The sequence below is a fragment of the Panthera leo genome, chromosome F3, assembly GCF_018350215.1.
Source record: "Panthera leo isolate Ple1 chromosome F3, P.leo_Ple1_pat1.1, whole genome shotgun sequence".
Taxonomy (NCBI): Eukaryota; Metazoa; Chordata; class Mammalia; order Carnivora; family Felidae; genus Panthera; species Panthera leo.
In genome coordinates this window covers 43,882,662-43,908,837 of record NC_056696.1, presented here as the reverse complement: position 1 = coordinate 43,908,837, position 26,176 = coordinate 43,882,662, and the positions used below count along the sequence as shown (strand labels likewise).

General features: G+C 58.2%; 1 protein-coding gene across 2 annotated transcripts; it reads right to left on the bottom strand.

The window, feature by feature from the left end:
• On the bottom strand, positions 1-25,727 carry CDK18 (cyclin dependent kinase 18). 2 transcript variants are annotated; one of them, XM_042925894.1, is made up of 16 exons: positions 25,676-25,727; positions 8,067-8,216; positions 7,742-7,881; positions 7,021-7,146; positions 6,141-6,197; positions 5,226-5,340; positions 4,931-5,025; positions 4,645-4,707; positions 3,621-3,744; positions 3,399-3,519; positions 2,532-2,629; positions 2,198-2,303; positions 2,027-2,069; positions 1,274-1,364; positions 878-955; positions 1-123 (listed from the first exon to the last, which is right to left on the bottom strand). In XM_042925894.1, exons 2-16 carry the CDS (start codon positions 8,188-8,190, stop codon positions 89-91), a joined length of 1,416 nt encoding a protein of 471 aa, XP_042781828.1. In that variant the 5' UTR covers positions 8,191-8,216; positions 25,676-25,727; the 3' UTR covers positions 1-88. The 2 variants fall into 2 exon arrangements, with proteins under 2 accessions (XP_042781828.1, XP_042781827.1); XM_042925893.1 differs by lacking the exon at positions 25,676-25,727 and having other exon boundaries at positions 8,067-8,387.
• Positions 25,728-26,176: the final 449 nt, after the last annotated feature.

Here is a 26,176-nt window from a genome sequence, read left to right as displayed (position 1 = left end):
CCTGCTGGGGCCACGCAGGCCCCGTCCTGCCTGTGGTTGTGCTCACTGTGACCTCTCGTCTCTCGGGCCGCAGCAGGGGGGTCACGGCTCAGAAGATGCTCTGCCTCCGGCTCTTCCCTCGTCCTGGACAACAGAGGGGAGAGGTGGGGCTGCAGAGAGGGGCCTGGGCAGAAGGGGGCCCGAGATCGGGAGGGACGGCCGTGCTCCGGTGCCACTCTGACAGAGCCAGCAAAAGTATGGTCTCAGAAGCCAGCAGGTCCTGGGTTCAAATCCCATCTCTGTTACTTACTAGCCGCATGAAACTGTGACTTAACCTCCCCTATGCCTCAGATTCAGTGATTATGGGATTATTCAGCATTAATAGTACCTACTTCAGGGCACCTGGCTGGCTCAGTTGGGAGAGCCTGTGATGCTTGATCTTGGGGTTGTGAGTTTGAGCCCCACGCTGGGTGTGGAGATTACTTAAGAAAATATATATACACACACACAAGCACCAGCTATAAGGGGTGTTTTAGGATGGACTGGAATAACGCACCTGTCACCCCCTCAGCTGTCCTAGAGACATGGTATGGAGGTGAGAGTATTCAGAGTGTGAACGCACCAGAGAGAGCATGCACCTTCATCAGGGCTTTGTCAGTGCTGTGTCTGGGGTGGGAGTTGACAAGGGACACCCTGGAGGAGGAAGCCTGGGCAGGAGATAGGGAAGCCAGCCCCTTCCCCGCTCCCCACGGGCTCCCCAAAGGAAGGCCCATGTTGCGGAGGCCATGCTGATTTCCCCGCTGCAGGAGGGGCTGGTGGGTCCCATCTCTGTTCTTCCGGAGGGAGGAGCAGCCTGCCTGGTCTACTCCAATAAGGGGAGTGGTGGGGGAGCCCCTACCTGGCTGCTGAAAGGCCAGGCCCCGGTAGCCCGGGTCCTTCTGGAGCTGAATCTCCTTCAGGGAGAAGATGGAGGCAGCTGTGACGAGGGAGGGAAAAGGCAGGGAGAGAGCTGGGTAGGGGCGACCTGCTCCTGGAGCCCGTGGCCCCCCACACCTCCTGGCTGGGGAACCCCTTCATTCAGGACTGGGCCTTTCAGGCGGTGTCTCAGATCCCACAGTTTCTCCCTTTAGGGTCGGACGAGAACCCAAGGAAGAGAAGCCCCGGGCCCAAGGCTGCTCGGCTAGATTGGGACCTGTGGCTTCTTTGCTCCAGCTCTTCCGCCCCCACCTGCTGCCCCTTCTTTGGTTCCGGGGCGACCCTGGTCCCCCTCCCCCAGCCTCCCCCAGACACTCACTATCTTCGAGCTGGTGCACACGCTCCCCCAGAGACCGGAAGTAGGGGTGGCTCAGGGCAGCCTCTGCTGACATGCGACTCTTGGATTCATACTGAAAGGCAGAGGGTAGGCTATTGGGCCCTGGCTGGGGACTCTGGGCACCCCTCTGGGCAGGGCAACTACTGCACTAAATTAGGTGGCCAGGATGCGAGGGGCCGCAGTCTAACCCAGGAGCCCCCGGGGTCAGCCGCCAGCCTCCAACTCCAAGCCAGTCCTAGGTCTCCACTCTTAGGGTCTCCAACTACCAAGAGAAAGACAGAAACGGGACTTCCAGAGAGTGACCTCCTCTTGGGATGGAAACACAGACGCTAAAGCAACCATGACCACAACATCAATAATAGAAACATTAACGCGGGATATCACCAACTACCCTTCGCTGCGTATTTACTTCACGACAGGTCCCATACTGTGTTCCATGATCTCAATTTGTCCTCGTGACCATCTTCAAAACTACGAATTATTAATTCCTCTTTGCAGTTGAGGAAAAGGAAGCCCAGAAAAGTTCTAGAACTTGCCCACGGCTACACTGCTAGTAGGTGGGTCTGAACTGAGGTTCGAGTTCAGAGCACGCCCACTCCCAAGTCCCTCTTGGGCCTGGGTTGGGGCGACAGGGTGGAAGATGGGGGAGACGCCTGAGCTCTGGCGGAGGGCCCAGGTGGGGCACGGGGGTTCGGCGCTATTTGGCTGCCTGGGCCCGGCCAGGCGCACACTCACCAGGAGGAGGCTGGTCAGGAGGTGGATGCCTTCGGTGTCCAACCTGCACGAGAACGGAGCGGGCACAAGCCTGATCTGGGTGGGGTGTGTGTGTGTGTGTGTGTGTGGCCACCTCCAGAAGGGACAGCCGGGACCACGAGCAGGCCAGGAGGTGTGGGGAGGCACGGCTACCTGGGAGCGTGACTGATGAGCGGCTGGGGGAGGTATCGGGGGAAGTTGTAGGCTCTGAACTCCGACAGGGCCAGCACACCGGGCCACGTCTCTTCCGTAGGGGTCCCTGGGGAGACGAGAGGGGGTGGGAAGGGCATGGTGAGGGGCCAGGGCCAAGGGCGGCTTGGAAAGGTGCAACGAAGGAGGCGGGGGCAGAGAATGGCCGAGGCCACAGGGGTGGCCGCCCGGTTCAGAGCGAGGGGGAGCCCCTCTTCCCAGTCCCTTTAGGCGCCTGGGCTGGACAGAGTCCTGGCGCCCCCTGGTGGCGAGAGGGAGGGAGCGGCCGGAGACTGACCGAGGAGTCGGAAGATGAGGTGTAGTTCCTCCTTGACCGTGGAGCCGGGGAAGAGGGGCCTCCCCGTGGCCATCTCGTAGTGGATGCAGCCCACGCCCCTGCGGGGAGCAATGGGCAGGGGCGGCGTCAGGCTGGGCCTCCTCGCACCTGCCCGTCCTAGGGCTGCTCCACCAGGGCACCAAGGATGCCCTGCCTGCCACGGTGGCTCGAATGGTCATGGCTCTGGGGTGGGCGGCCCGGGACACTGGAGGCTGGCACAGCCCAATCCGCCACCGTGGCCTCTCTCTGGGGCTTCTCTCGGCTCTCCCCTCACGCTGTGGAGTTTGCGGCTGCACCCATGTGGCATCCTTAAGCAGTGCTGTCTCAAGCTTTGTCCACGTGTGCCCCCACCGGAAGAGGAAAGTCCATAAATCCACTCTCCTGGGGAACCCCTGGCACAGAGCACAGTGGCCATTCATCGGAAACCTGTGTTTTAGCTTTAAAACTGGGCTGACTTTTCATCCGACCCCAAATCATACGCGTGTTAATTTTCACACAAAAACAATGCATCCTTTCCGAAATTTTCAGTAGAACCGATGCTTGGGGGAGATTCCTCACGTTTACTCTGGAAGGCCTCCCGTACCCTCTGGTCACCTCCTAGGGGTCCCTGGGGGCATGTTTCAGAAGCATAGCCTTGGAGGGTCTGTTTAGAGCCAGGGGAACCCCGGGGTAGTCCAGACTTAGTTTTTCGTATCCAGCTGCTTCAGCAGGATGTCACATGGCTTCTAGTCAAAGGTTAGGCAGTTCTTTGCAGAGGGACTTGAGGCCGCGAAAGGGAATGTGGGGGTGTGAATCCCCCCTCACCTTGGCCCCACGGCGCTCACTCACCACATATCGATGGGGGTGGAGTACTCTGTGGACCCCAACAGCACATCGGGGGGCCTGTACCACAGGGTCACCACCTCATTGGAGTAGGTCTTCGTGGGCACCGACTTGGCCCGCGCCAGGCCTGGGGACAGACGTGTCACTGAATCTCCCTCCCCCACAGCCCCCGCCTCCCGAGGACACCGTGGCGGATCCCCCCTCGCCCTGCCGGGCCGTGGCCCTCACCAAAGTCAGCCAGCTTCAGCTCCCCCCTCTCGCTAATGAGCAGGTTCTGTGGTTTCAGGTCCCGGTGCAGGATCTTGCGGCGGTGGCAGTAGGCAAGGCCCCGGAGCAGCTGGAACATGAAAATCTGCGGGAGGAGGGGAAGAGGACGGCGAGTAAAGGAGACAGCGTGTCCCACGTGGGAGACCCTGCGTCTCTGCCCCACGGCTCGGATGGGGATGGGGCAGGGACGGAGGGGCAGCGAGGTGTCTGGAGAAGAGCTACCTCGTGTTCTACCCACGCTGCTCCCCATCCTGGGCTCCGTCCGTCCCAGGGGATCGCATCCACAGAGGAGGGCATCAGGTGTGCTGGAGGCCAGAGAGTTCTCTGGCCTGGGAGCTGCGGGGGGTGGGGGGGTGGGACACGAAGGGCCAGGAAGGGCCTGGGTGGGGAGGTGTGCCCTTGATTCTTTAACAACGACCAGAAGAGGTCACTCATCCTTTTACGCTTCTCCAGAAGCCTCCCTTTATCCATACACTCATTTGACGGATGGGGAAGTGGTGCTCAGAGCTGGCGAGGGGATTCTATGTCAACAGCTAGATGGTGGTAGAGGGTGTGTGTCTGCACTGGTGGGGTAGAGAAGGGTGCTGACCCCGAATGGCTGTGACCTTGCACACCCTCATACATTTGAAAAAATTTTTTTAACGTTTATTTATTTATTTTTTCAGAGAAAGAGACAGAACGTGACGGGGAGAGGGACAGAGAGAGGGAGACACAGAATCGGAAGCAGGCTCCAGGCTCCGAGCTGTCAGCACAGAGCCCGACGCGGGGCTCGAACCCATGGGCCGTGAGATCATGACCTGAGCTGAAGTCGGACGCTCAACCGACTGAGCCACCCAGGCGCCCCAACCCTCATACACTTGAAGGTCTGAGCAACCTCAGCAGCTGGGCCCCTATTGGTGAGCGTGGGTTCCCACGCTGGGCTTGAAAACAGGTGGGTGCCAAGATGGGGTGTCAGAGGGGAGGTGGCCCTCCTTGAGGCCCTCACCTTGACATTGTGCATGCTCATGAGGTTTCCACAGTGGTCCAGATACTGCTTCAGGTCACTGTCCTGGAACACAGAGCCTGGCTCAGCCCTGACTTGTCCTGACCCCCGGCCGGAAGCCCCTCCCTGGGCAGAGCCCAAGCTCCGAGCTGCCCTTTAAGCCCCCCTGGCCCACTCCCGCATGGGAGCATCTGAGAACCTGGTTCTAGAACAAGGCCTGGGCTGCCCCCTCCCGCTGTCCCCACCCCTACCACTGAAAGGAGAAGCCGCTAGCCCCAGCCCGACTCACCAGGTACTCAAACACCAGGGTGAGAGACCGCTCCGTGTGGATGAGGTCATGCAGAGTCACAATATTGGCATGCTTTAGATTCTTCAGAAGAGACACTGTGGGGTGACAGGCCCACCTGGGTCCCTGGGGCCCCACAAACCCCTCATTCCGTCTCTTCCCGCGATCAGCCTCGGGAGCCCCCCCCCCCGCCCCGCCCCAGCAATGACCCTCTGTCCCCAAGCTCCCACTGGGGATCAGGTCAATGAAGCCCTCCTCCCAGGAGCCCCCAGGAGCGCAGGACCCTAGGACATTGTACCCTCTCGGATGGCGGTGCAAGGCGCCCCCTCCTCATGCTCCAGCCGGATCTCCTTCAGGGCCACGAGGTTCTCTGTCAGTTTGCTGCGCCCCTTGAAGACTGTGGCATAGGTACCCTGGGGACAAGAACCCCAGCCGCACCAGCCACACTCAGGGCCCACAGTCCTCTGTCCAGCACCCTCCCCCTCGTGCCTCCGCTTGGGCTGGGCCCTGCGTCCCTCTTCTCCTTTCACTGATATTCTCTGTTTCCTCCGAGGGCCACCTCTCTATGACTTTCTCCCTCCCTCCTCCCTGTTCAGGATGCACTGTCCTCCCCCGAGGCCCCCAGTAGGCTAGGTGCCCTTCTATTCTAACACCAGTTTTGCCCTTCCTTGTGTCGACGTTTACAGGTCGGTCTCCTCTTTGGGTTCCGGGAGGGAGAGGGCCACGTCTGTAGACCTCCGCCCACCCCAAGGCTCTGACACCAAGCGTGGTAACAGAAACTGCGGACGGCACCCAGTGCTTACTGTGTGCCAGGCACTAAGTGTGCACACGAGCTTATCATAGTAACCTGTTCTGGCCTCACAACCCTAGGCGGCAGTGCAAGTGCGTCTCCATTTCCAGAGGAAGAAACTAAGGCAGAGAGAGGTCATACGACTGGCCATGGCGACAGAGCTAGCAAATGCTAGAGCAGGGATTTGAATCCAGAGAAGTACTTTCAGGCAAAAAAAAAAAAAAGGCTGGATTATGCCCAGAGCCCACGGGCCACTGTGTCCTCAATGTCCTCCAGGACCTGGGCCCCCCTCAACGCCTGCAAAAGGCTGGGCCAGACTGGCGGGCCAAAATGGTACGCCTCTGTGGGGCGGGGGCAGTGAGAAGGCAGGGAGGGCAAGGAAGATGCTGACCCTGCTCTGAAGCGTCCTGCCCGGTCTCTTACCTCCCCCAGTTTGTCCAGTTTCACGTATGTTTCCAGTTTCCCAAAGCCGATATCTGACTGAGAGGGAGAGACACAGGGTCCTGTGAGCTTCAAGGCCCCAGTAGCCCCACATACATGACACCCCCCCAACCAGCCTCTGGGAGGGAAGGGAATGAGACCCCCATTGGTGAGAGGGAAAAACAGAGGCTAGCGGGGATGAGGGCAGCCACAAATCCTGCCTCTTGGCCTCTCCCCTCTATCCCTGTGATAAAGGAAGGAGTCTTGGAAGTAAGGGTTCCCTCCTCCCCTGGCAGTGGAGGGTGTGGAGCCAGGGCTGGGGCACATGGGACTGCCGCACAACTTCTCCCTGTCTGTCTCCGCCTTGCTCGGATGACCCGCTCCCCCTGGGCAGGAACTGTGCCTTTCAGGACCCAGTTCAGAACCCACCTCCCCGGCAGCCTCTCTCATCAGCATACCTTCTCTAGCTCAGTGGTACCCGACCCTTAACAACAAGATTCCTGGACCCCACCACCCAGAGTCTGATTCTGTAGGTATCTGGAACAGGGACCAGAGTCCATGTTTTTTGCAAGATGCTCCCAAGGAAATCTGATAAGTGTCCGCGACTGGAAAGCACGTGCCAGCTGGTCTATGGATCTCACCCGAGTGGAGATCCTGGGGCCCAGAGAGGGCTGGGGGCTCAGCCCCAGGCCCGGTGGGACTCCTCTAGGGAAGGGATGTTGACCAAGTACAAGGTTTGCGAGTCTCCTGAGGCCAGCAGGTGGCGCTGGAGGCCCACAGACTACTGCAGGCCTCAGCTGGGACCCTCAAAACGAGGACTGATGTATCCAAGTTGGGGAGAGGATGGTCCACCCTGGTGACCTCTGACCCTTTTAGGACTCACCAGGGATGCTCGGCGGGACATGCGGCTGAGCGGTTTGGGCAGGTCTGGACTCTCCAGCTGTAGCTTCTGCAGGAATTCCTGGGGCAGGCGGATGTCCATGGGTAGAGAGAGCCTCTTACTGATGTCCTACGTGGCCGGGAAGAGACAGGGACACTAGCATTTGCTCCAGGGTACCTCGTGCTGTGGGACCCTCGCCTTTCCCCCAGGGCCCGGCTTTCCTGTACCGCAATCCCAGCAGGGCCACACCATGGACTGTGGCCCCAGGCTCACAGCTGCTTCAAAGATGTGCTCAGAGACATATGTGAACACACAGGGGTTGCTGTGTGACCTTAGGAGGTCCCTTCCCCTCTCTGGGCTGCAGTATAACCATCTACGGAATGAGGTTCCTCCAGACGCCGTGATTCCATAAGCCTGTTTTTCATTTACTTGGGCACATGCATACGGGTCACAAGAACAATAGTCAAATTGTCCAGCCCTTGCCGTGTACCTGGACTGTTCTACGCACTTGGTATATATTAACTTGCCTAATCTCCACGATGGCCATTTTGACACAAGGAGACTGGTATGCAGTGCTTGAGAAACTTGCTCAAGGTCGCAGAGCTGAATAGTGGCGGAGCTGGGATTTGAACCCATGAAGTCTGGCTCCCACGCAACCACCCTCCTTGGGCATACGTTGTAGACGCGTCTGTCACCTGCACAGGGCAGAGCCCTGGGCCCCTACCTCCATGGAGAAGCGGCGCTGATTCTGCCGCCGGTACTGCATGCCCGGGGACAGCTGCCCAGGGTCCTCCCCGCTGTCTGTCGGGGAGAAGGTGCTGGACGCCGGCTGGGGGTCTCTGCCGAGAGGACTGAGCTGCAGGTCTGAGAGCAGAGGCATGAGTTGCCCACCCTGGCCCTCTGCCCCGGAGGGAGGGGAGGGGTGGGGAGGGGAGTCTGCTGCCCCACCTCTGTCCTTCCCCAGCAGTGAGGGCGTGGTCAGGACGGGCCAGGAGGGGCTGTGGGGGAGCATCAAGGATGGGGCGGGGGTGGGGGGGCAGACACCTCACCCTCATTGCGCTGGTTGTGGAGCTGGTTGAACTGCTCTGTGAACTCGGTCAAGGACTCCTCGATGGTCTCTGTTCGGGGCACGGATAAGGAAAGACGACGCTTAAAGTTCTTCATCTTGTTCATGGTCAGCAGGGACCAGGCAGCAGGGCCTAAGACGGGAGAGGGGAGAAGGGCAGGTGAGGACACGGCACCGGGTCCGTGCTGACACCAGATGTGAATTCTGGGTCTTGGTCTCCGTCTGCCCCTTGAGCTCTGGGGCCCTGCATCCAGAAGCTGGGGCTGCATCTTCTTAACCAAAGTTCGAGCCCCCAGAGGGGAGGACCTAGCAGCCCTCTTCCTCCCTGCAAATCTCCTTTCCCCAGGATCCCCTGCCCCCGGGGGGAGACGGTCACACCATGAATCAATCAGTATAGCAAAGTACTGCTCATAATAGCCGCAGGATGTGCCAGCAGGACCCTGGGGGCCTCACCGGGGCCAGATGGTAACCTTTTAGCTGCTGGAGGTCTAGAGGGTTCTCAAAAGAGGCCTCGAGTGGCAACAGGGGGACCAGAACTCGGTGACGCTCAGGCCAAATAGCTCTTTACCAACTTGTATGTGAGAGCCTGAGTATGCGAACAGCCAGTAAGCCTTACTGATTGACGCCCACAAGCTGAACATCAGCTCTGCCTACAGCTTTGTGACAGAATCTGGCCCCAACTCCCATTTCATCGTGCTACTGACACCTGGAGGTCCCTCTCTGGCTTGTCCTAGGTCCCTGGGAGACAGGAGAAGAGAAGGAAGGGACAAGGGAGGGGACATATGCATCTGAGCGGGCCCGGCCCCATCTCTCCAGCTGGAGGGAGGTCAGGAGCAGCTGAAGGTCTCAGGGGAACCACAGAAGTTTGCCGGAAAAAGAGGGCCCCAGGGACAGGAGGCTGGGCCCGTCCCTCGCCAGAGCCCCGAGGGCAGCAGGGTGTCCACTGCAGAGAACACAATGGGGGAAGAGGGTGGGCTGCTAGGCTCACCCCCAAGGCCCCTGTCCCAACCAGAAAGGGTTCCCTCCTTGTGGCTCCCCAGCCCTCCTGCCCTCTGAGTGAGGGGACACCCCCAGCCACCCAGTAAGACTGCTTCTTCCTACAGACACTTTCTTCTCTATCCTGCCCTGAAAACCAGAGCGGGGCTGGGCCACCTCGCTTCCCCAAATCACCCCCTCCCTGCTCTCCTCCATGATTTCATAAGCTCTCGGTGTGGCTGCCCTCATCCCGCTCTGCCCACACCTCCCTCAGCTGCAGGGGGACTGAGAGGCCTCACAAGGGCCCCACTGATGCCTGACAAGAAGACACCCAGGGCCAGTCCTGTGATGGGAGGGGGGCACCCTGCACCCTCTCCCAGCTTTTACCCAAGCACCAGGCACAGCCCATCCCCAGGGGATGCTCTCCGCCCCGTCACTAGCCAGTACCCCGTTGCCGAGGCAACCAGACCCCTCCAGAATCCTCCCGGTTTAAGGGATTATGGGTCAGTAACATGTTTGCTTTGCTTAATGATCATCCTCTGTCCTCAGCCAGCCTGCAAACGGTCCCTTCCGTGGGCCTGCTGGCTCCTGGCTGCCCCCAAATGCACCTGAGTCGTGGCCCTGCAGCAACCCTGAGCCCAGAGACTGGGGGTGGCCAGGCCCTCTTTCCTCAGGCCGGCAGGTCTCAGCGTAGAGGTCTCAGGTCTGCACTGCCTACCGAGCCCATCTCTGTCAGCGGGTCGTGGAGGCTCACTTAGTTCAGTGAGGACTGAGCAAATGAGGACTGAGCACCTACTGTGTCCAGGCATTGTGCTAAGGCACGGGGGTCACGATGGCAAGTAAAGTGCGGCCTGTGTTCTCAAGGAACTCGGGCTGGTGACACCTTTGATGAGAAGGTTTCAGAAGCTCTTCTACCAGCTTCCTTGGCAAAGCCCAGCAGGCTTGGACTTTCCCGGTTCTCCATCCCTAAGCTCATTCCTGCCAGCCAACCTCAGGCTCTCCTCCATGGCTCTTTGCCATCTCAGACCTGCCTTCTGCTTTTAAAAAAAAATTTTTTTTTTTGATGTTTATTTACTTTTTTTGAGAGAGAGACAGAGACAGAGCGTGAGCAGGGGAGGGGCAGGGAGACAGGGAGACACAGGATCTGAAGTGGGCTCCAGGCTCCGAGCTGTCAGCACAGAGCCCGACGCGGGGCTCAAACCCACGAACTGCGAGATCATGACCTGAGCTGAAGTTGGACGCTCAACCGACTGAGCCACCCAGGCGCCCCGGCAAGACTAATTTTTAAAAATCAATGTCAAAAGCTCATTCTGATTAGTTTACAAAGAATAACATTAAGGACGGACCAATGTATTTTCTAATTACATATGTTCTATTAAAATCTGTCATCATAGAATAAATGCACAAAGGAATTTAGTCCATTGAGGCAGAGCTAAACCCCATATTTTAATCTAGATTCTTACACTTTCTAGGTTATCAACACATTAACACAAAACTATAGTGCAAAATTTTAAGGATCCGAACAAAGAATTTATCTTAGTTTTAAGGCAAGTCAGAAAAATTTTCAGTTGAGCAGCACAAGATTTATCAACCTTAATAAAGATTTAAGTAACACACATATGAAATACAACATAAAAAGACCGCTTTTTCATGGCATTAACAGTTTTATGTCAGTATGATGTCCTTAAGACACCTGCACAAAGTGGCAGAACTGGGCACACCATAATCATTGTAAGTCCCCATCTATAAATTTAAAAACAAGCAGAGTTACTATTTGTGAGTCCCTCAGTGGAGTCCAATGACCACTCACTGATGGGTGTCTATCAGGAAAGGTTTTGGTTTTTTGTTTATTTATTTTTGAGACAGAGAGAGACAGCACAAGAGGGCAAAGGGCAGAGAGAGAGGGAGACACAGGATCCGAAGCAGGCTCCAGGCTCCGAGCTGTCAGCACAGAGCCCAACGTGGGGCTCGAACCCACGAAGCGTGAGATCATGACCTGAACCGAAGTCGCATGCTCAACCGACTGAGCCCCCCGGGCGCCCCTGGTGCCTTCTGTAGGACTCACAGACGGGAAGCTCCCAGAGGGCAGCCACCCCGCTTCACGCTGTAGTGGCAGCCAGCTGAGGGCGAGGGGGTGTCCCGCGATAGAAGTTTCATGATAGCGGCGGCATATGGGTTCCGGGGACAAGAAGATCTAGACGCGTCCTACCTGTGGCCTCCCATTCCCAAGCAGGACAGGAGAGCGGAGATGTCCCCACCGTACAGGTCCATTGTTTACCAAACGGGCTGAACATTAGCAGCACCAAGGGAGTATTTTTAAAAACTCAGATTCCTGGGTCTCACCCTCAGAGTCTGGAACGGAGAATGGGGACTGGGAAAACAAACTTTTTTTTTTTTTTTTTAAAGAAGCATCCCCAGTGCTCTGGACACGGAGCCACGGTGAAAAGCATCCGATGTCCAGGTAAGGGATGGTAGTTCACCCCGGTTTCCAGCTTCTGTGCTGATGGGGAATCTTCAGAGCTGGGGAGGTGCAGGAGGGCAGAAGGAAGGCATGCCGAGTAAAGCAGCAGACCCCCCACCCTTCCCTGCCAACCACCACTGCACAGAAGGGAGGGGAATGTCTGCCCTGCAGACTGATGCCCCAGGCTTGGTCATCGTTATCCTAGGGCCTCGCGGCAGTGGTGGTGGTGGTGGGGGGGGGGGGGCAGTCACTTGGCTCCTTGAGGTCTGAGCTCTGCCAAGAGGGACTAGTCATGCCCCCTCCTAAAAACAGGGCTCCCCATAAAGCCGTCCTGCAGTCTGGGATTTATGGGATGGCATGTTGGGTTTGTGTTCAGGAATCCACCAGCAGCTGCCATAAATCTTATGCCCTTGCTCTTGTCTGTAGGGAAGGGGGGCTCATTAAAGGCCTTCGGGGAGGGAGGCCCCCAATTTCTGCAAGACTCGCACCTGCTCCTGCTCTCCCCTCACTTCAGTTAGGAGCCAGGAGCCACCGGCTTGGGTCTAGGGTGGGGTGGAGGGTGGGGTGGGAGCTGGAAGGAGGGTGAAGCAGAGGACGGCTTCTCAAGCAGGAATGCAGGGCCACGCGATGCGGAGGGATGGGGACCGGCTGTTCTCCACCCACTCGGGACCCAGAGGAAGTGATTGTCACTGCAGCAGGAGGGATAGAGGGCAGATGTAAGGATGGACTTTCTGATGGTGACAGTGGAGCAGGCGGCAGGGGTGGTGGCCACAGCAGAGAGTGGACGTCTCTCTCTGCTGGGGACAATCAGGGCATTGAGCCGGACAGGGTCTTGGGTGTGACAGGGCAGACGGAGTGGTGAATGGTTAGTTGTTCCCCAGCTCAAGACATAAGATGCCTCTGTCGCTTTTCCCTTGAGAGAATCGGCTCTTCAGATTTGGGGGTCAAGGGGGAAGGGAGACAGGAAAAAGGCCTGTCACCTTGGTGCTGTCTGCCCCTCACCCCCATCTGGGGACAGAAGGGCTCAGTGTGACCCAGCCTGCGGCCGGCCCAAGGCCGGGCACAGTGTGGCCTTTGTCCCTGGGCCAGGGAGCCATCTGGGGCTGCCTTCGTGCAACTGGTGCCAGGGGAGGAGGGGGATGGGCGTGGGGGATGCTGGCCTGGCTGGGCTGTCTGGGGGGGGGGGGCATGTCGAAGCAGAAGGGCCCCCCTCAGGAACTGTGGGGTAGGCCCTCCACAAGCAGATGCCCAACTAGGCCTTCCCTCCTGCACCCCCTGCCAGGGAAGCCTAAAGCTCTCAGTCTACCTGCTGTCACTTTCTCCCGGACATACACCGGCCAGCCCGGAGCTTCCTGCTGGGGCCAGAGAAGCGGGCAGCACAGGAGGAAACCGACACTTGCCCTGAGGCCACCATGCACCCAGTGATGAAGGGCTGAACTTCTGGAACGTTAGCCGCAGCACTTACAGATCCACCACTGCACCCCCTTGCTGGCCCGGGCAGGGAGGACGCTGAGGCTCCAAGATGAGAGCTGACTTGCTCAAAATCATGCGGCAACTTCCTGGTCATTGCCGAGCGCACAGACTCCGTGACCACACGGCTCCTTGCTTCTCCTAAGGGGAGCTCTCCCCGCCCCACCCCTCCCTATGGACGAGGCTGTGAGTGCTGTTTCCTGTTCCGGGTCTCTCCCACCCCCGCCCCGAATTAAAAACCAAATTCAAATCCTGGTGTTACATTAGCAGGGCTGGATGGTGGCAGTGACGTTCTATGATCTCTTTTAGCTTTGGTTCTGGTCCTTCATTTGACAAGTATCTATTGAACTACATGCCATGCCCTGTTGTAGACCCTGAGAATCCATTTATGAAAGAAACAGACATAGTTCCTGCCCTCATAGTACTTATATTTTAATGGTGGGGAGCAGCAGACAAGCAAACAAATACATAAATGCACAGGATGTTAGATGGCGACAAGTGCAATGGAGGAAAACAAAGTAGCAGAGAAGGATGGGGTGTGGGGGTGGGGTGTCGCAACCTGAAACAGGGTGGTCAGGAAGGTCTCCGTGGGCAACTGACACCTTAGGAAGAATTCCAAGAAGGTGTAGGCGAGGGAGTTAGTCATGCCGAACCTGGGGGGAAGCAGATCAGTGCGGAACAGGAGGTGCAAAGGTCCTGAGGCAGAAGTGTTAGTGTGCTCTAAGAACAGCAGTGTGGTTGCAGAGGAGGCCATGGAGGAGCACGGAGCAGATGGTGTTGGTCCCCACAGGGAATAGAAAAGTTTTGGCAGATGACTGACCTGATCCCACTTAGATTTTAACAGGGTACCTCTGGCTGCTGTGTTGAGAACAGACTGTATGGGCAAGGAAGGAAGCGGGGAGCCTAGTCAGGAGGCTCCTGTAGAGATCCAGGTGACAGATGGTGGTGGCTGAGACCAGCGTGGGAGCAGTAGACGTGGTTGGCTTCTGGATATATCTTGCAGGTGGAGCCAAAGGGATTTACGGACGGATTTGTATAGGGGGTGACAGCAGGGAGTCAAGCGGGACCCTGAAGGGCTCTGGCTGGAGCACGTGGAAGGATGGGGTGGCCATCGGTGCAGGTGAGCAAAGCTGGGATGGAGGTTCTGGAGGGAAGCCCAGGAACTGGGCTTGGGGCAAGTGTTGATGTCCAGTGGGCACCTGTGTGCAGGCACGGACCACCCGGACACGGTGCAGCCCGCATAAGGAAGACACTAGGAGACGTCAGCTCTTCTCTAGTCTTCTCTCAAGCCCCTGCTAAGATGCAAGGATGTGCCGGAAGAGAGGCCCCAGATCAAGCTCATCAGACACGTCCCTCGCACACCTCTTTCCAGCCTGTGAAGGGCTCTGAGACCCCGGATGGAAGAGGGGCAGGAGGCAGGAGCCCGTCAGCTATCTGCAGGCCTGAATCCCCTGACAAAGAGGGACAGGCCAGGCAGGCAGGGTCCCCCCCCCCCCAACCCCTGCTCAGACTGATAACAACTCTCCAAAGCCATGCAGGGCAGAGGACCCCGGTCCTCAGAGGGGAGAAAGCTCCCCACAGCAGGCCAGGCCGGTCCACAGGCCCTTTGCACAGGTAGTCCGGACACAGCCTGCTGCCCCTGACCCCAGGACAGCCTCTCCCAGCCCCTCCCGCCTACCACCTGCCGGGCCCTTACCGGGAAGCTATGGAGGCAGAGGAGGTTGGCAGAGCATCCAGGGAAGCTGGGTAGGAACGTCCACCTCACGGAAGTGAGACTAACGTGGAAGGCAGGGGTCAGCTCCATCCCTTAACCTCCAGGGAGCCAGGCTTTGAGATTCCTCTCAGCGAACCCTTCCAAGAAGCCCTTTGCCTTCTCCCTAAATAAAGCCCCAATCTGCAGCCTGCACCCAAGGTCCTTCGATCCAGCCCCCTTGCTCCCCGGCTTTGCTCTCCCCACTCCCCACAACCCTAGCTCGGCTCCAGCACCTGTACCCCCTGCACACGGTTCAGGCCTGGGGTCTTCCAAGGCTTCCCCGAACCCCCAGGGCCACCGGGCAGCCCTGTGATGGACACAGTCCGAGAACGCACATAATCTCCCAGGGCCACAGTGAGGACTTTTCAAGTGCCTCTCCCACAAGGGTGCTCTGCTCTCTCTGCCCGGTGCCGGTGACATACAGCAGACAGGCACGTGGTGAGCACCTACTGGGTTCCAGGAACAAGTCAGATGCTTCTCCCAGCCCCTCTTCTGGTTTTGTCCCGTTTCCTTTTCTTTTTTAGATCCCTGTCTCCGTGGTCCCAGGGGCAGGGCTCCAAGGACAGAACTCCCAACTGCCCACTTTCTGGAGGCCAGAGGGTCTGAGCCTCAGTCTCAAAGGCTGACCACTGGCCAGGATCCTCAGGGCACCCTCTGCTGCTCGCTCCCTGCCCCCAATCCCGGTCACTCTGCCGCTTTGGGCGGGTTTCAAAAGAACAAGAGGCCACGGGCCGAGCGAGCTTGCAGCCGTCATGAGCTGGGACTTCAGAGACTCGCCTTCCTCCCAGTGAGAAGCGTGCCTCAGGGAGCCCTGCAGATACTGCCTGTTCCACCCTCCTCTGGCTGCCCCTGCCCTGCACAGCGTGGGGCTTCGGTTTCTCCAGCTTGTGACAAACCTCAGGCCCGCCCGTCACCCCACGGCTGCCTGGAGCTGTTGCCACAGCAGAAGCCCCGGAGCCCCCATCACGGACCTCACCCCTGCCCCAGCTCCGGCCTGGATGGGAGGCTGGGAGCCTGGCGCATTCTGGGTGGGTGGCCAGCCTCGAGGAGGACAGACAGGCCCACAGCCGCCCTGCCAGTGAACAGATGCTGCCTGCAGCCTCTGTTTGGAATGCAGGAAGCAGGCGGGGAAGGCCTTCCGGGAGCCAGCCGGGCTGACCCACAGGAAGCATGGTCAGGAGGTGAAGTGTCTGGGGCTCAGGGGGGCCTCTGCTCTCTGGACAGATGCACCATTTACCCCTGCAGGGTCCCACCTGATGGAAGCGTCCTAGAGTGAGGGCCACATGCTGTCCAGGCCTGCTCTCCGAAATTCTCTGCCGCTCCGAGTATGGAAGAAACCCCAGCTCTCCCACCTACCAGCACCCTGACCTGGGAAGACCCCCCCCATGTCTCAGTTTCCTTGTCCGCTAAGTGGAGAGAATACCTAATCCCTGATCCAACTGCCAAGAAGCTGCCAGACTTAACTTTCTTTCTTGGCTACTTTCTGACAATGTCACTCTATTTAAAATCCTTCAAAATAACATCGCCCTCAGACAAAAGTCCAAACTCCAGGGCCCAGCCGACTAGGCTTCTTGTGTTTTGACCTGTCTCCTTCTGGAGTCTCGGCTCTCACCCCTCCCTGGAGGGTCCGGTGTTACGGAGTGTGCTCGGCATTCCCAGAGTAAGCCACACTCGTGCCCCGCAGCCTTGCACAGGTCATTCCTTTGGCCTGGATGCCCTTCTTCATTGTTCCCTTGGTAAGACTGCTTCTAAACTCCAGTGTTGCTTTCCCTGGAAAGTCACATGTGACCGCACCTCCTTCCTTTAGGTAAAATGGGATGCTTCCTCCTTGTCGCTCCCATTCCAGCCTGTGAACATCTGTCCTTAGACTGTGGTGTCCTTCGGGACAAGAGCAGGGGCTCTCTGAGCTGTTTTCCCAGCATCTTACACAGTGTAAGGAACCTACAAGGTGCTCAGTCCGTGTTCATGGAGTGAATGAGACCATCGGGCCACTGCACCCCAATGGCCTGTTTCAAGCTCTTCCCTCTGCAGCTATAATGGGGACGAGGCCCATTGTCCTCCCTCCACCCCCCAAGGTCCCCTTGAACCTCCAGGGTGCTCTCTCTGTGTGAGGCATATGTGATTCTCTTCCTACATCCAGCCCAGCCAAGGCCCTGATTCTAAGTGGTTCTTCTCATCAGGCCAGCTCTACTCTAAGCAGGTAGGCCTCGAGCGCAATGGGGGTGAGCCTGGCCCTGCCCTCCTTCCGGGCACACCAGAGCGAGCCCTTCGGCCCAGTCAACCAGCCCTAGTCCCCCGGGACGTCGCTCCTCCTTGGTTCCCCTGACTCTCAGTGAGAACTGGAACACGGGCAGGACTGGTGGGCCAGGGACTAGGGAAAGCCAGGGAAACGCTCACATCTTCAAGGCCTGACAGAGGTGCAGACTCTTCCACGAGGCCCTCTGCGACGGTCCTCCCTTCTCCTCCAACTGGAAAGCCCACTGGCCCCAGCCTGCGGCATGCCAGCCGTCCCCAAGCAGGGCACTTGGCTCCCTGTACTGTTCCTGTTCACCTGTCTGCTTCTCCAGTTTGCCTGTGAGTTGTTAGGGCAAGGACTGGGTCTGACTCATCATTACATCCCCAGGGCCTGGCACTGAGCGAGCCCTCAAACGATCAGTGAGGGAGTACCTGGAAGGTGTGAGTTCTGAGTTCTAAGGGCTGTTCAGAGACAAGAGAACAGCCAGGAACAGCCAGGAGACTGTCCGTTGCTCACTGGCCTCGAGGCCTCAGCTGTAACCGAACCTTCCTTCTCTAGCCCTCCACTGATGGCAGTGGTGGGGGCCAGGGGGCCACTGAGGCATGGGGGGAAGCTGCCTGCCCCACGACAACTCCCTCAGTGAGGTCTGCAGAGGTCTCTACTTGGGCTGATGACCCACCATGATGGCTAGACTGGTGATGGAGAAAGTCCTAAGGGGGGGTTCCAACCAAACACCATCGATTGGGGCCTACAGGGCTTGTGGGGAAGGGGGGATGACAGGGCCTGGACCCTCCTCATGGGTTCCCATCCCTCAGGGGCAGACTCCCAGTGCTTCACAGGTCAGGTGCATTATCCGGGATCAGACCTTGACCTTGACCCCTCCTGACCCCCTGACTGCCCACTTCTCTAGCCCCTCTGTGTGGGCCCCACACCAACCCTGCTGATATTCACACTCTGTTGTTCTCTTTGGATTCTTACGGTTCAAGGAATGGAGGCTCATGTATCATCTTCTCGTATTTTCTTTTTGACCCTTTTTGAGACCCAGCTAAGTCTAGTCTGCAATCTTTAGGGAGGCTCTGAATTTGCAAATGATACGATGGGACAAGGTGCCCTTCCGCCAGTTCTAGTCCTGGCAGAACATCCCAGACCAGAGGCTACAGCAAGGGGCAGTGTAGGCAAGACCTGTCCCCACACTGTCCTGCTTCCAAACCGGGCCCACCTCCCCTCCCAGGGGAGAAGCCCGCTCCTTTCAGCAGGCTCCATTAAAGACCCTCAAGGATGGGGTGCCTGGGTGGCTCAGTCGGTTGAGCATCCAACTTCGGCTCAGGTCATGATCTCACGGTTTGTGAGTTCGAGCCCTGCGTCGGGCTCTGTGCTGACAGCTCGGAGCCTGGAGCCTGCTTCCGATTCTGTGTCTCCCTCTCTCTCTGCCCCTCCCCTGCTCATGCTCCATCTCTCAAAAATAAATAAATGTAAATAAAATAAAATAAAGACCCTTAAGGAAGGTCCCTCAGCCACCTAGCCCAGCATTTTCATTTTTTTGTTGTTTTTGTTTTGTTTTTTAGATTTAATTTTTAAGCAATCTCTATACTCAACATGGGGCTTGAACACACAACCCTGAGATCGAGAGTTGCATGCTCCACCGGCTGGGCCAGGCGGCCCCAGTCTAGTGTTTTCAAAATCCCAAGGTCTGGAACCTTTTGTTCAGTCCCAAAGGAAACAGCTCACACCTGTGTCCTCTGCATTTGCTGAAGTTTAGAGGCCGGTGCCCACCAGCTTCCACACGATAAAAAGGAGGAGAAATAAGGCCTATCAAGTTCACCCACCCTGTCCCTCATCCATGGAAGAAGCCCAGCTTTCATGGTGGTCTGTCACAGGATCTTTGTTAACATCAAGCGCTGGCATCCCTGGGGACCTCTCAGTCTCAGGAGCAGGGAGGGCAGGAGGGGAGGCTTTCCCAGCATCTCTTGACTCTGTTCCTATTTATATTCCACTCCCAGTCGCACCCCGCCCCCCCCTCCCCAGTCTGGCCCACATTCCAACAGGACCCCCGGCCAATATTTCCCAACCTTTAAGGCAAGCTGACCTCCTCACATTCAGCAGGGCTTCCCTCCCACCAGGCTGGGCCCAGGCGGCCCCCTCTGCCCAGACCTCCTCCCACCCCTCCCCGCTTCCAAGGCGCCCTCTGAACATCTCACAGTTGTTCAGCTTATCCTCTAAATGCCCCCATCAGTGGCCCCTGCTGCCTGGAGCTCAGGCTCCCCCACTGGTTTCTCCTCGTCACTCACTCCTTCCACAAGTACCTGCTCTGGGCCAGGCATAGTCCCAGGCTCCACGCCCCGTCTTCCCCTCCCTCAGCCTCCCAGCTCTCCTCCTGCTTCTCTCTGTCCCTTGCGTCTGTCAGATTCACTTCCTCTACCTGTCCCTCAGTGCCCGGGCTCCCCAGAGTTCCCTCTCCGGCCCTCTGTTCTTCCCCTCCACACACTTTCCTGGTGACCTCATGCTCTCCCGTGGTGGAAACCACCAGCCACGTGCCGATGACTCCCAGACCCACAGCTCTGGCCCCAGCAAGCCCCGGAGCCTCAGTGCTACCTGTAGATCTGACCACCTGCCGGGCCACCGCTGTCTGGATGTCCCCCCACCAGGGTCTGAAATACTAGAATAAACCTCACTGGGCCCGGATGTAGCAAATAGTTTGAGATGTGTTTTTAAGTGGAAAGGGCAGATGTGTACAACTGGGAAAGCTGTGTGTGTGCTAGATAGGCACGTGTCATACGTATACACTTACACGTGTCGACTTGTAAATATGAACACTAGATACAGTCCAGAAAGATGCAGGTTAAAATGCTAACGGTAGTGAGCTCAGGGTGGCAGAATGGGGGTGACTGTCGCATCTTCTTTTTGCTTATTCGCATCTTCCAATACTTCCACAATGGCCATTCATTGCTTATGTTAAAAGAAGTAACACTTCTTTTTAAATAAAAAGAAAGTATTTTTAGATTGAGATTCCGAAACTGTTTAGTGCAAGCCTTGGGAGGGCTATAATTATCTGGAACAGGGATTGGCCAACTTTTTCTGTAAAAGGCCAGAGAGTCAATATTTTAAGCTTTGGGGGTCATATGGTCTCTGCGGCAGTCACACAACCCTCCCCCCGCCCTTGTAGAAAAGTATCCAGAGATGGGGCGCCTGGGTGGCTCAGCGGGTTAAGTGTCCGACTTCAGCTCAGGTCATGATCTCACGGTTTGTGGGTCCGAGCCCCGCATCGGGCTCTGTGCTGACAACTCAGAGCCTGGAGCCTGCTTCAGATTCTGTGTCTCCCTCTCTCTCTGTCCCTCCCCTGGCTTGCGATCTGTCTCTCTCAAAAATAAATGCACATTTAAAAAAAAATTTTTTTTTAGATACCCAGAGACCAGATGTAACCAAGTGAGTGTGGCTGCATTCCAGTAAACTTTGACTCGTGGACAGTAAAACTTGAATTTTATGTAAGTCTCCATGTTATTATTTTCTTCTTCTGACTCTTCCCCAACCATTTAAAACCGTAGAAACCATTCTTAGCTCACGTGCCATACTGCAACAGGCTGGACCCGGCCGAGAGCCAAGTCCCTTGTCCCCGAGCGTCCAGTGCCTGTGTGACACTTGAATCCAGCACCCCCTGCTTTGAGAGTTTTTTTTTTTCCCCTCATTATCTGACTGTGGGGAGGCCTTCCAGGGTTTCCTGGTTCATCTGAGCCGCGGCAGGGACCAGGTCCGCAGGCCTCCACTGGGGAAGCCCCTGTCCGTGCTCCAGAGTTTAAAAGAACGGCAGAGAGAGCGTCCCTCCTGGAGTCTCAGAGTACAGCTCACCTGATCAGCACGACCGGCAAAAGCTGGAACCACAAACCAGCAGTCTTGCATGGAGCTTTAGAAATCCCTTGATCTGTGCCCTCATTTTTCAGGCGAAGGCAAGACTCTCGGAAAGGGGAATGGGCTGCCCAAGACCACTCAGGCTGAAGAGGCCGAGCTGAGACCAGAACTGAGGGCCTGTGACTGTAAGTGCAATGCCCTTTTTGTTCCCTCAGGGACTGCAAGGACCTGCCCAGAGATAGCTCTCTCCGCACAGGGCAATATCACCTAGACAATCATCAGGCCACCCAAGGACCCGCTTGCCTAGGGAAGAAGCCATGTCAGGTATGGCCTCAGCCCAGAACACGGCGCCCAGCCCAGCCACAGTGGAGGGTACTGCCCGCTGGGCTCTGTGCCAGGAACAGGGAGGGGCTCTGGGACCCCTCGTCTGGCCTCATCCCAGAGGTGGTCTGGAGACCCAGCATTGCTGACGTTTTGAGGGATACCCTCTGGCACAGGACCTACCTCCTACCTGCTTCCAGGCACCGAACCCTGCCACGGACACGGGGAAGGACCCAACTCGGTCACCCAGCAAGGGTCTCCTCTGCTGGATGGCTGGGGCCAGGGGAGACAAGTAGCCCCGGTTCCTGAAGGGACCCCCAGAGGCAAGAAAGGGTGGGTTTCTTTAGGGAGGCAAGATGTAAGGACAGAAACCATTCTGGAGTTCTGCTGGAACTTACCACGATAACAATAAAAATGCAGAAGGTGCCTGGAATGAGGGAGGGAGGAAATGGCTTAGGAATATTGCCCTTCTGGATTTGAGGCCTAAGCCCTGGTTTCTTCAGGGGCCATGCAGAGGCCAGGCTACCGAGAACTGCTACGCGTGTCCCAGTGACTCCGCTGGCCACCGCTCCTCGATAACGACACGAGGTGAGGCAAAAAGCTAGGAGGGCTGTGGCCACGACCTCACAGACATCCTCGTAACCACACAAAGTAATACTGCGACTCTCCCCGTTTTCTAAATGAGGAAACTGAACCTTGGGTGAACAAGTCCCTTCACCTAGACCAATCGCTCACTGAACAGCAGGGGCAGGATTTGAACGAACCTCAAAGTCTGTAAAGTGCCCCCACCCATGCAGGACATTAGACGGGCACTTGTAAAGAATGAGTGAAGGCATCAGCCATTACGGAGTCCTCTTGTCTGTCCCCCGGCCCCCCCCCCCCCGACCCCCCCTGATTCCAGGGAAGACCTGAACGTCGGTAGGTGTGGTAGCAGCACAGGGTGAGACTGCCATCCGCGGTTCCAAGAAAGAGGCTCTCACCACTGTCCCTTCAAAATTCTGGCCAGTGTTTCTGCCACCAGCGTGCCCTGTCTCAGCGGGGACACTCATGCCTGCAGGGAGCTTCAGGACCCTTTTTGGTTGGAAGCTAAACCTCTTCCTTGCCTGCCCACCCCTCCCCCTCTGCAGACAAAACTGGGAAGATTTCAGAAGCAGATGGGCTCTCCTTCAGACAGGAGTTCTGGCTGAGATGCGCCTACAGCTTTCCTTCTTCCTTCATCTGCTGCCGCACCACTGGCCAGCTCCTGCCGGGCCCGGCCCCCAGCTCTGGGGCGACCCCCGGGACCCCAGCCCCCTGCCCCAACTGCCAGAAGCCCAGCCTCAGCGCTGGGTTCTGTGGGTGTGCACGCCGCTGTGGGGACCAGGACGAGACAAGACTAGCCGTGGTGTGTTCCCACCCCCTGGAAATGGCAGAGTGCCCACTCAGCAGCTCACGCCAGGAGGGCAAAGGCAAAGGGTCCAGGGTGGGGGAGAGAAGGGGTTAGGGCAGGACACAGGGCTAGAGAAGAGAAATGTGACTTGTTCACAACGAGGTAAAGCTGATCAGGTGAGTTTGGACCCAGGCCAGCCACTCCCTCATGGACAACAGAGCCAAACGGGGACCGTCATTAATTAAGTAGTGAGCAAGGGTCTCCTTACCCCAGGAAATGGAGGCCCCGCCAGAGGCCTGTCAGAGCAGGAGGCTGTTGGTTTTCCAGCTTCCGGTGCCCCCCTCACTCATGCTGGAAACTAGAGGGCGGAGTCCCTACCACACAGACTCCTGGTCCCCTCCTGGCAGGTTTCCATCCAACCCTTCTTTCCCAACCTGCAAGAGCAGAAACGATGTGCAGGGCCCAGCCTGCTGGAATTAGGAAAGCCTGCCTCAGTCTCTACCCCAGAGCCAGGCATGGTGTGATAACCAGAAAATTTCCTTCCCAAATAACCGTCCACGGTACAGCTAGCGGTCATTTAACATCTGCTGCGTGCCAGGCACTAGGAGTTGTTTTATTTAACTCATGTGACAATCCTCCTTACGATGAGCCCCATTTCACAGATGAGGACACTGAGGCTGAGAGAAGCTCAGGAGTTTGCTGGGGAGAGGGGAGTCACACAGCTTGTATAGAAGTTCTGGAGCCGGAGTCCAACAAGACCCTGGGTTTGCCCTCCCGTGTAGGTCTCAGACTCAGGGAGGAAAGGAATCGGGAGGGATAGACGGACATGCCGGACAAAAATCCCAGACAGGGTGACCCCCGAAAGAAGACGCATGGCTGGGGTAGCAGCTGAGAAGACAAGCCAGGCTCCACCCTACAGCATGGGGCGTGTTTGCCCGGCCGGCCGACGACAGAGTCTGGGTCTACAGAGAAAACAAGTACAGCAGTAAAGGCAGCTCCACGTCCCCTGGGCCCTGGGGGGTGGCTTCCAGGGCAGGTGGCTGGATCCCAGGAGATCTCAGACCAAGAACCCACTTGTTCCTCAGATCTGGTGCCTTCTCTCCTGCGACCCATGGAGAAGCCTGGCTCTGCCTGGCACAGGACAAGCAGGGGGGCCTCATTTACTCGGAGCACCACACCCATCCTTCCTTCTCCTGAGGACTGATGTCAAACCAGAGAACCCCCAGAGTGGGCTGGGATCTCCCTTGATGGGGCAGGGACTGCGAGCAGGGAGCTCGGGGTCGGATGAAAGAAGGCTGGATCCCACTTATGTGGGACTCTGGGAAAGTTGGCCCCTCAGAGTCTCTGTTTCCTTGCCTGTAAAATGGGGCTAGTAATGCCTACTTTATAAAGCCGGGTAAGACACTGCTTGGCACCCAGTAGATATTCTATAAATGGTAGCCATCAAGGCGTTCAGAAATCGGATGTAACTACTGAAGTCTACTCTGGTTCCGGGAAGCCCCATGAATATGGGAAGAACAAAGGCTCCAGGCTCCTGGAAGGGCATGGGCAGACAGCGGGGAGAGTCCCAGAACCCCAATGGGCAGTGAGGTTGCAGGGGTGGGGGGAGGTCTGCCTCACAGGTTCATCAGTCCAAACAGGAGGTGGCTGGGGCAGAGTAATCCGAGACAGGAGCTTTGCTGTGGCAAGGTGACCCTCTCTCCAGACCGCCTTCAAGATGCAGACCCAAACCCAGAAGCCACTGTTGCCTGGGCCCATCCTTGCCTCCCCTCCACCCTCAGCAATTTTCCCAGCCCCCTCCCAAGGCCACACTAAAGGTAGGGGCTCTCCCAGGGCCGGCAGTGCCTGTCAGCCCGTCCTCCCAGCATCCTGGAGGCCTCTGCTCCCTCAGGCCAGCGTCCTGGAATGTGCTGTGTGCCCATGCCCAGTGGAAAACGCCACCGAACATGCTGTATCTCACAGGGTACTGACCAGGAGGGGCAAGCTGGTGTTGGTAGTGAGTCACAGCGCCCAGGCCGCAGCTGGGGAACTGCTGAGGGTGAGGCTGGGGGGAGGGAGGAGATTCGGGGGGAGCTGACCTCCCCCCACTCCTCACACCACCCTAACTTTGCGGCCCCCCCCTCCCCCCCCTCCTCCCCACCGCCTCCCTGTCAGGAAAGGGTTTGGAGAGCCTTAAAGAGGCCACTGGTGCCTAGGGGCGTGCTGACCCCACAGCACAGAAAATCAGTCACTGTCTCAACAGCCGGAGGCCCACAGGGCCTGCAGACAGCTCCAGGGAACCCCTGCCACCAACAGGGAGAGAGGAGAGGCTTCCAGCCCATTCCCGATTTCAGATCCCCGATCCTCTCCCTCCAACCACCCGCCCCCCCCCCCATACAGCAGAATCCTCCAGCCACATAGCGCAACAGGCCGCCCGCCCTTCCCCACGGCTCGCTGTATTATTAACCCTTCGCCCACGACTGCTGCGGGGTGGGGGCCGCTGCCCCCATGGTCTCCCTGGTGGGCAGAGAAGAGGCAGCAATCCCCAGAGGCCCCAATCCATCCCCCTCTCCCCAGCGCCGGAACCTGCAGGGCTCCGCGCGTCCTTCCACCTTCACCCCAGGGCTCTGGTCTCCCACCCTCCAGCCTGCCACTCTGGAAAGTTCACCGGAGCCCAGAAAGCCCTTCAAGGCGCGATCTGGCCCCACATTCGCGGGTTCTCCCGTCACCCGGAGACTCCTGACCCTTGCCCTTTCCAGAAGGAAGGGCGACTAGAAAGCGCCTGGTCGGAGCCTGGGTGGAAAACTTTGCTTCCTAGGGTTCTGACCGGAGCCCGGGGGCCAAAGTGAGTCCCGGCGGAGACTCCCTGGGTGGGGGGGTGGGGGAAAGCTGCGGCTGCAAAATAGCGCACCTGGAACTTGGGAGGGGGCCGCACGGGGCATCACCCACCCCCGGCACACTGGCCCCTACGCCTCGTGATCTCCGATCTCCCCGCGGCGCTCCGGCATTTCCCTCCAACCTCTCGCCCCAGGGCAAAAGCAGACCGGCGCCTTTAAGAGCCGCTCCGCTTACCTTTGCTCGGTTTACCCGGCGCCGCGGTGCCCCCTCCTCCGACCGCCCCCTTCCTCCCCCGGCGCGCCGCCCGCCCAGCTCTCCGGACACGGCGCGTCGCCCGCGGGACTCACCGCGCGTGTCCTGGGGGCCGCGGCGCGCCGGGTCCCGCCCGCGACGGCCGGGGTGCCGCGGGGCTGGGCGCCGTGCCCTGCGCCCTGCTGGGGTCCCTGCCCGGGCGCGGGGCTGCTTCCCCTGCTCCGGAAAGGTGAGCGGCTCCCCAGAGGAGCCGCAACCTGAGCTGGAGGAGGAGGAGGAGGAGGGAGAAGGGGAGGGGAAGGGAGGGTTGGAGGAAGGTGGGGAAAAGGAGGGAGGGGGAGGAGGAGGAGGAGGAAGGGAAAAACCCGGCCCCCGCCAGAGTTTTTCACGTGTACAAGTTGACTCCTCCCCCGTGCCTCCCGCCCTGCCCACAGCCGCTGCCAATCCCCAGGGCTCCCTCTGCCCGAGTGCCCACCCCTTTCTCCCACTCTGGGAACCAGGGTCCAAGGGCTTCTTCCGGTTTCGTTCCTTAGGCCTGGCCCCTGCCAGCCCTCTGGGGCTGGCCCGGTTAACCCCGACTAGGCAAAGAGACCCTC

What these genes read in the sequence shown, in the direction of transcription:
- CDK18 (XM_042925893.1), bottom strand. Translation starts at nt 8,352, where the DNA reads ATGCAGCCCCAGCTTCTGGATGCAGGGCCCCAGAGCTCAAGGGGCAGA. An exon ending in TCCACCCCCATCGATATGTG is followed by an intron (nt 2,630 to 3,398) that starts GTGAGTGAGCGC and finishes TGCTCCCCGCAG; the next exon opens with GGGCGTGGGCTGCATCCACT. An exon ending in TCCTGACCAGCCTCCTCCTG is followed by an intron (nt 1,365 to 2,026) that starts GTGAGTGTGCGC and finishes TCTGCCTTTCAG; the next exon opens with TATGAATCCAAGAGTCGCAT.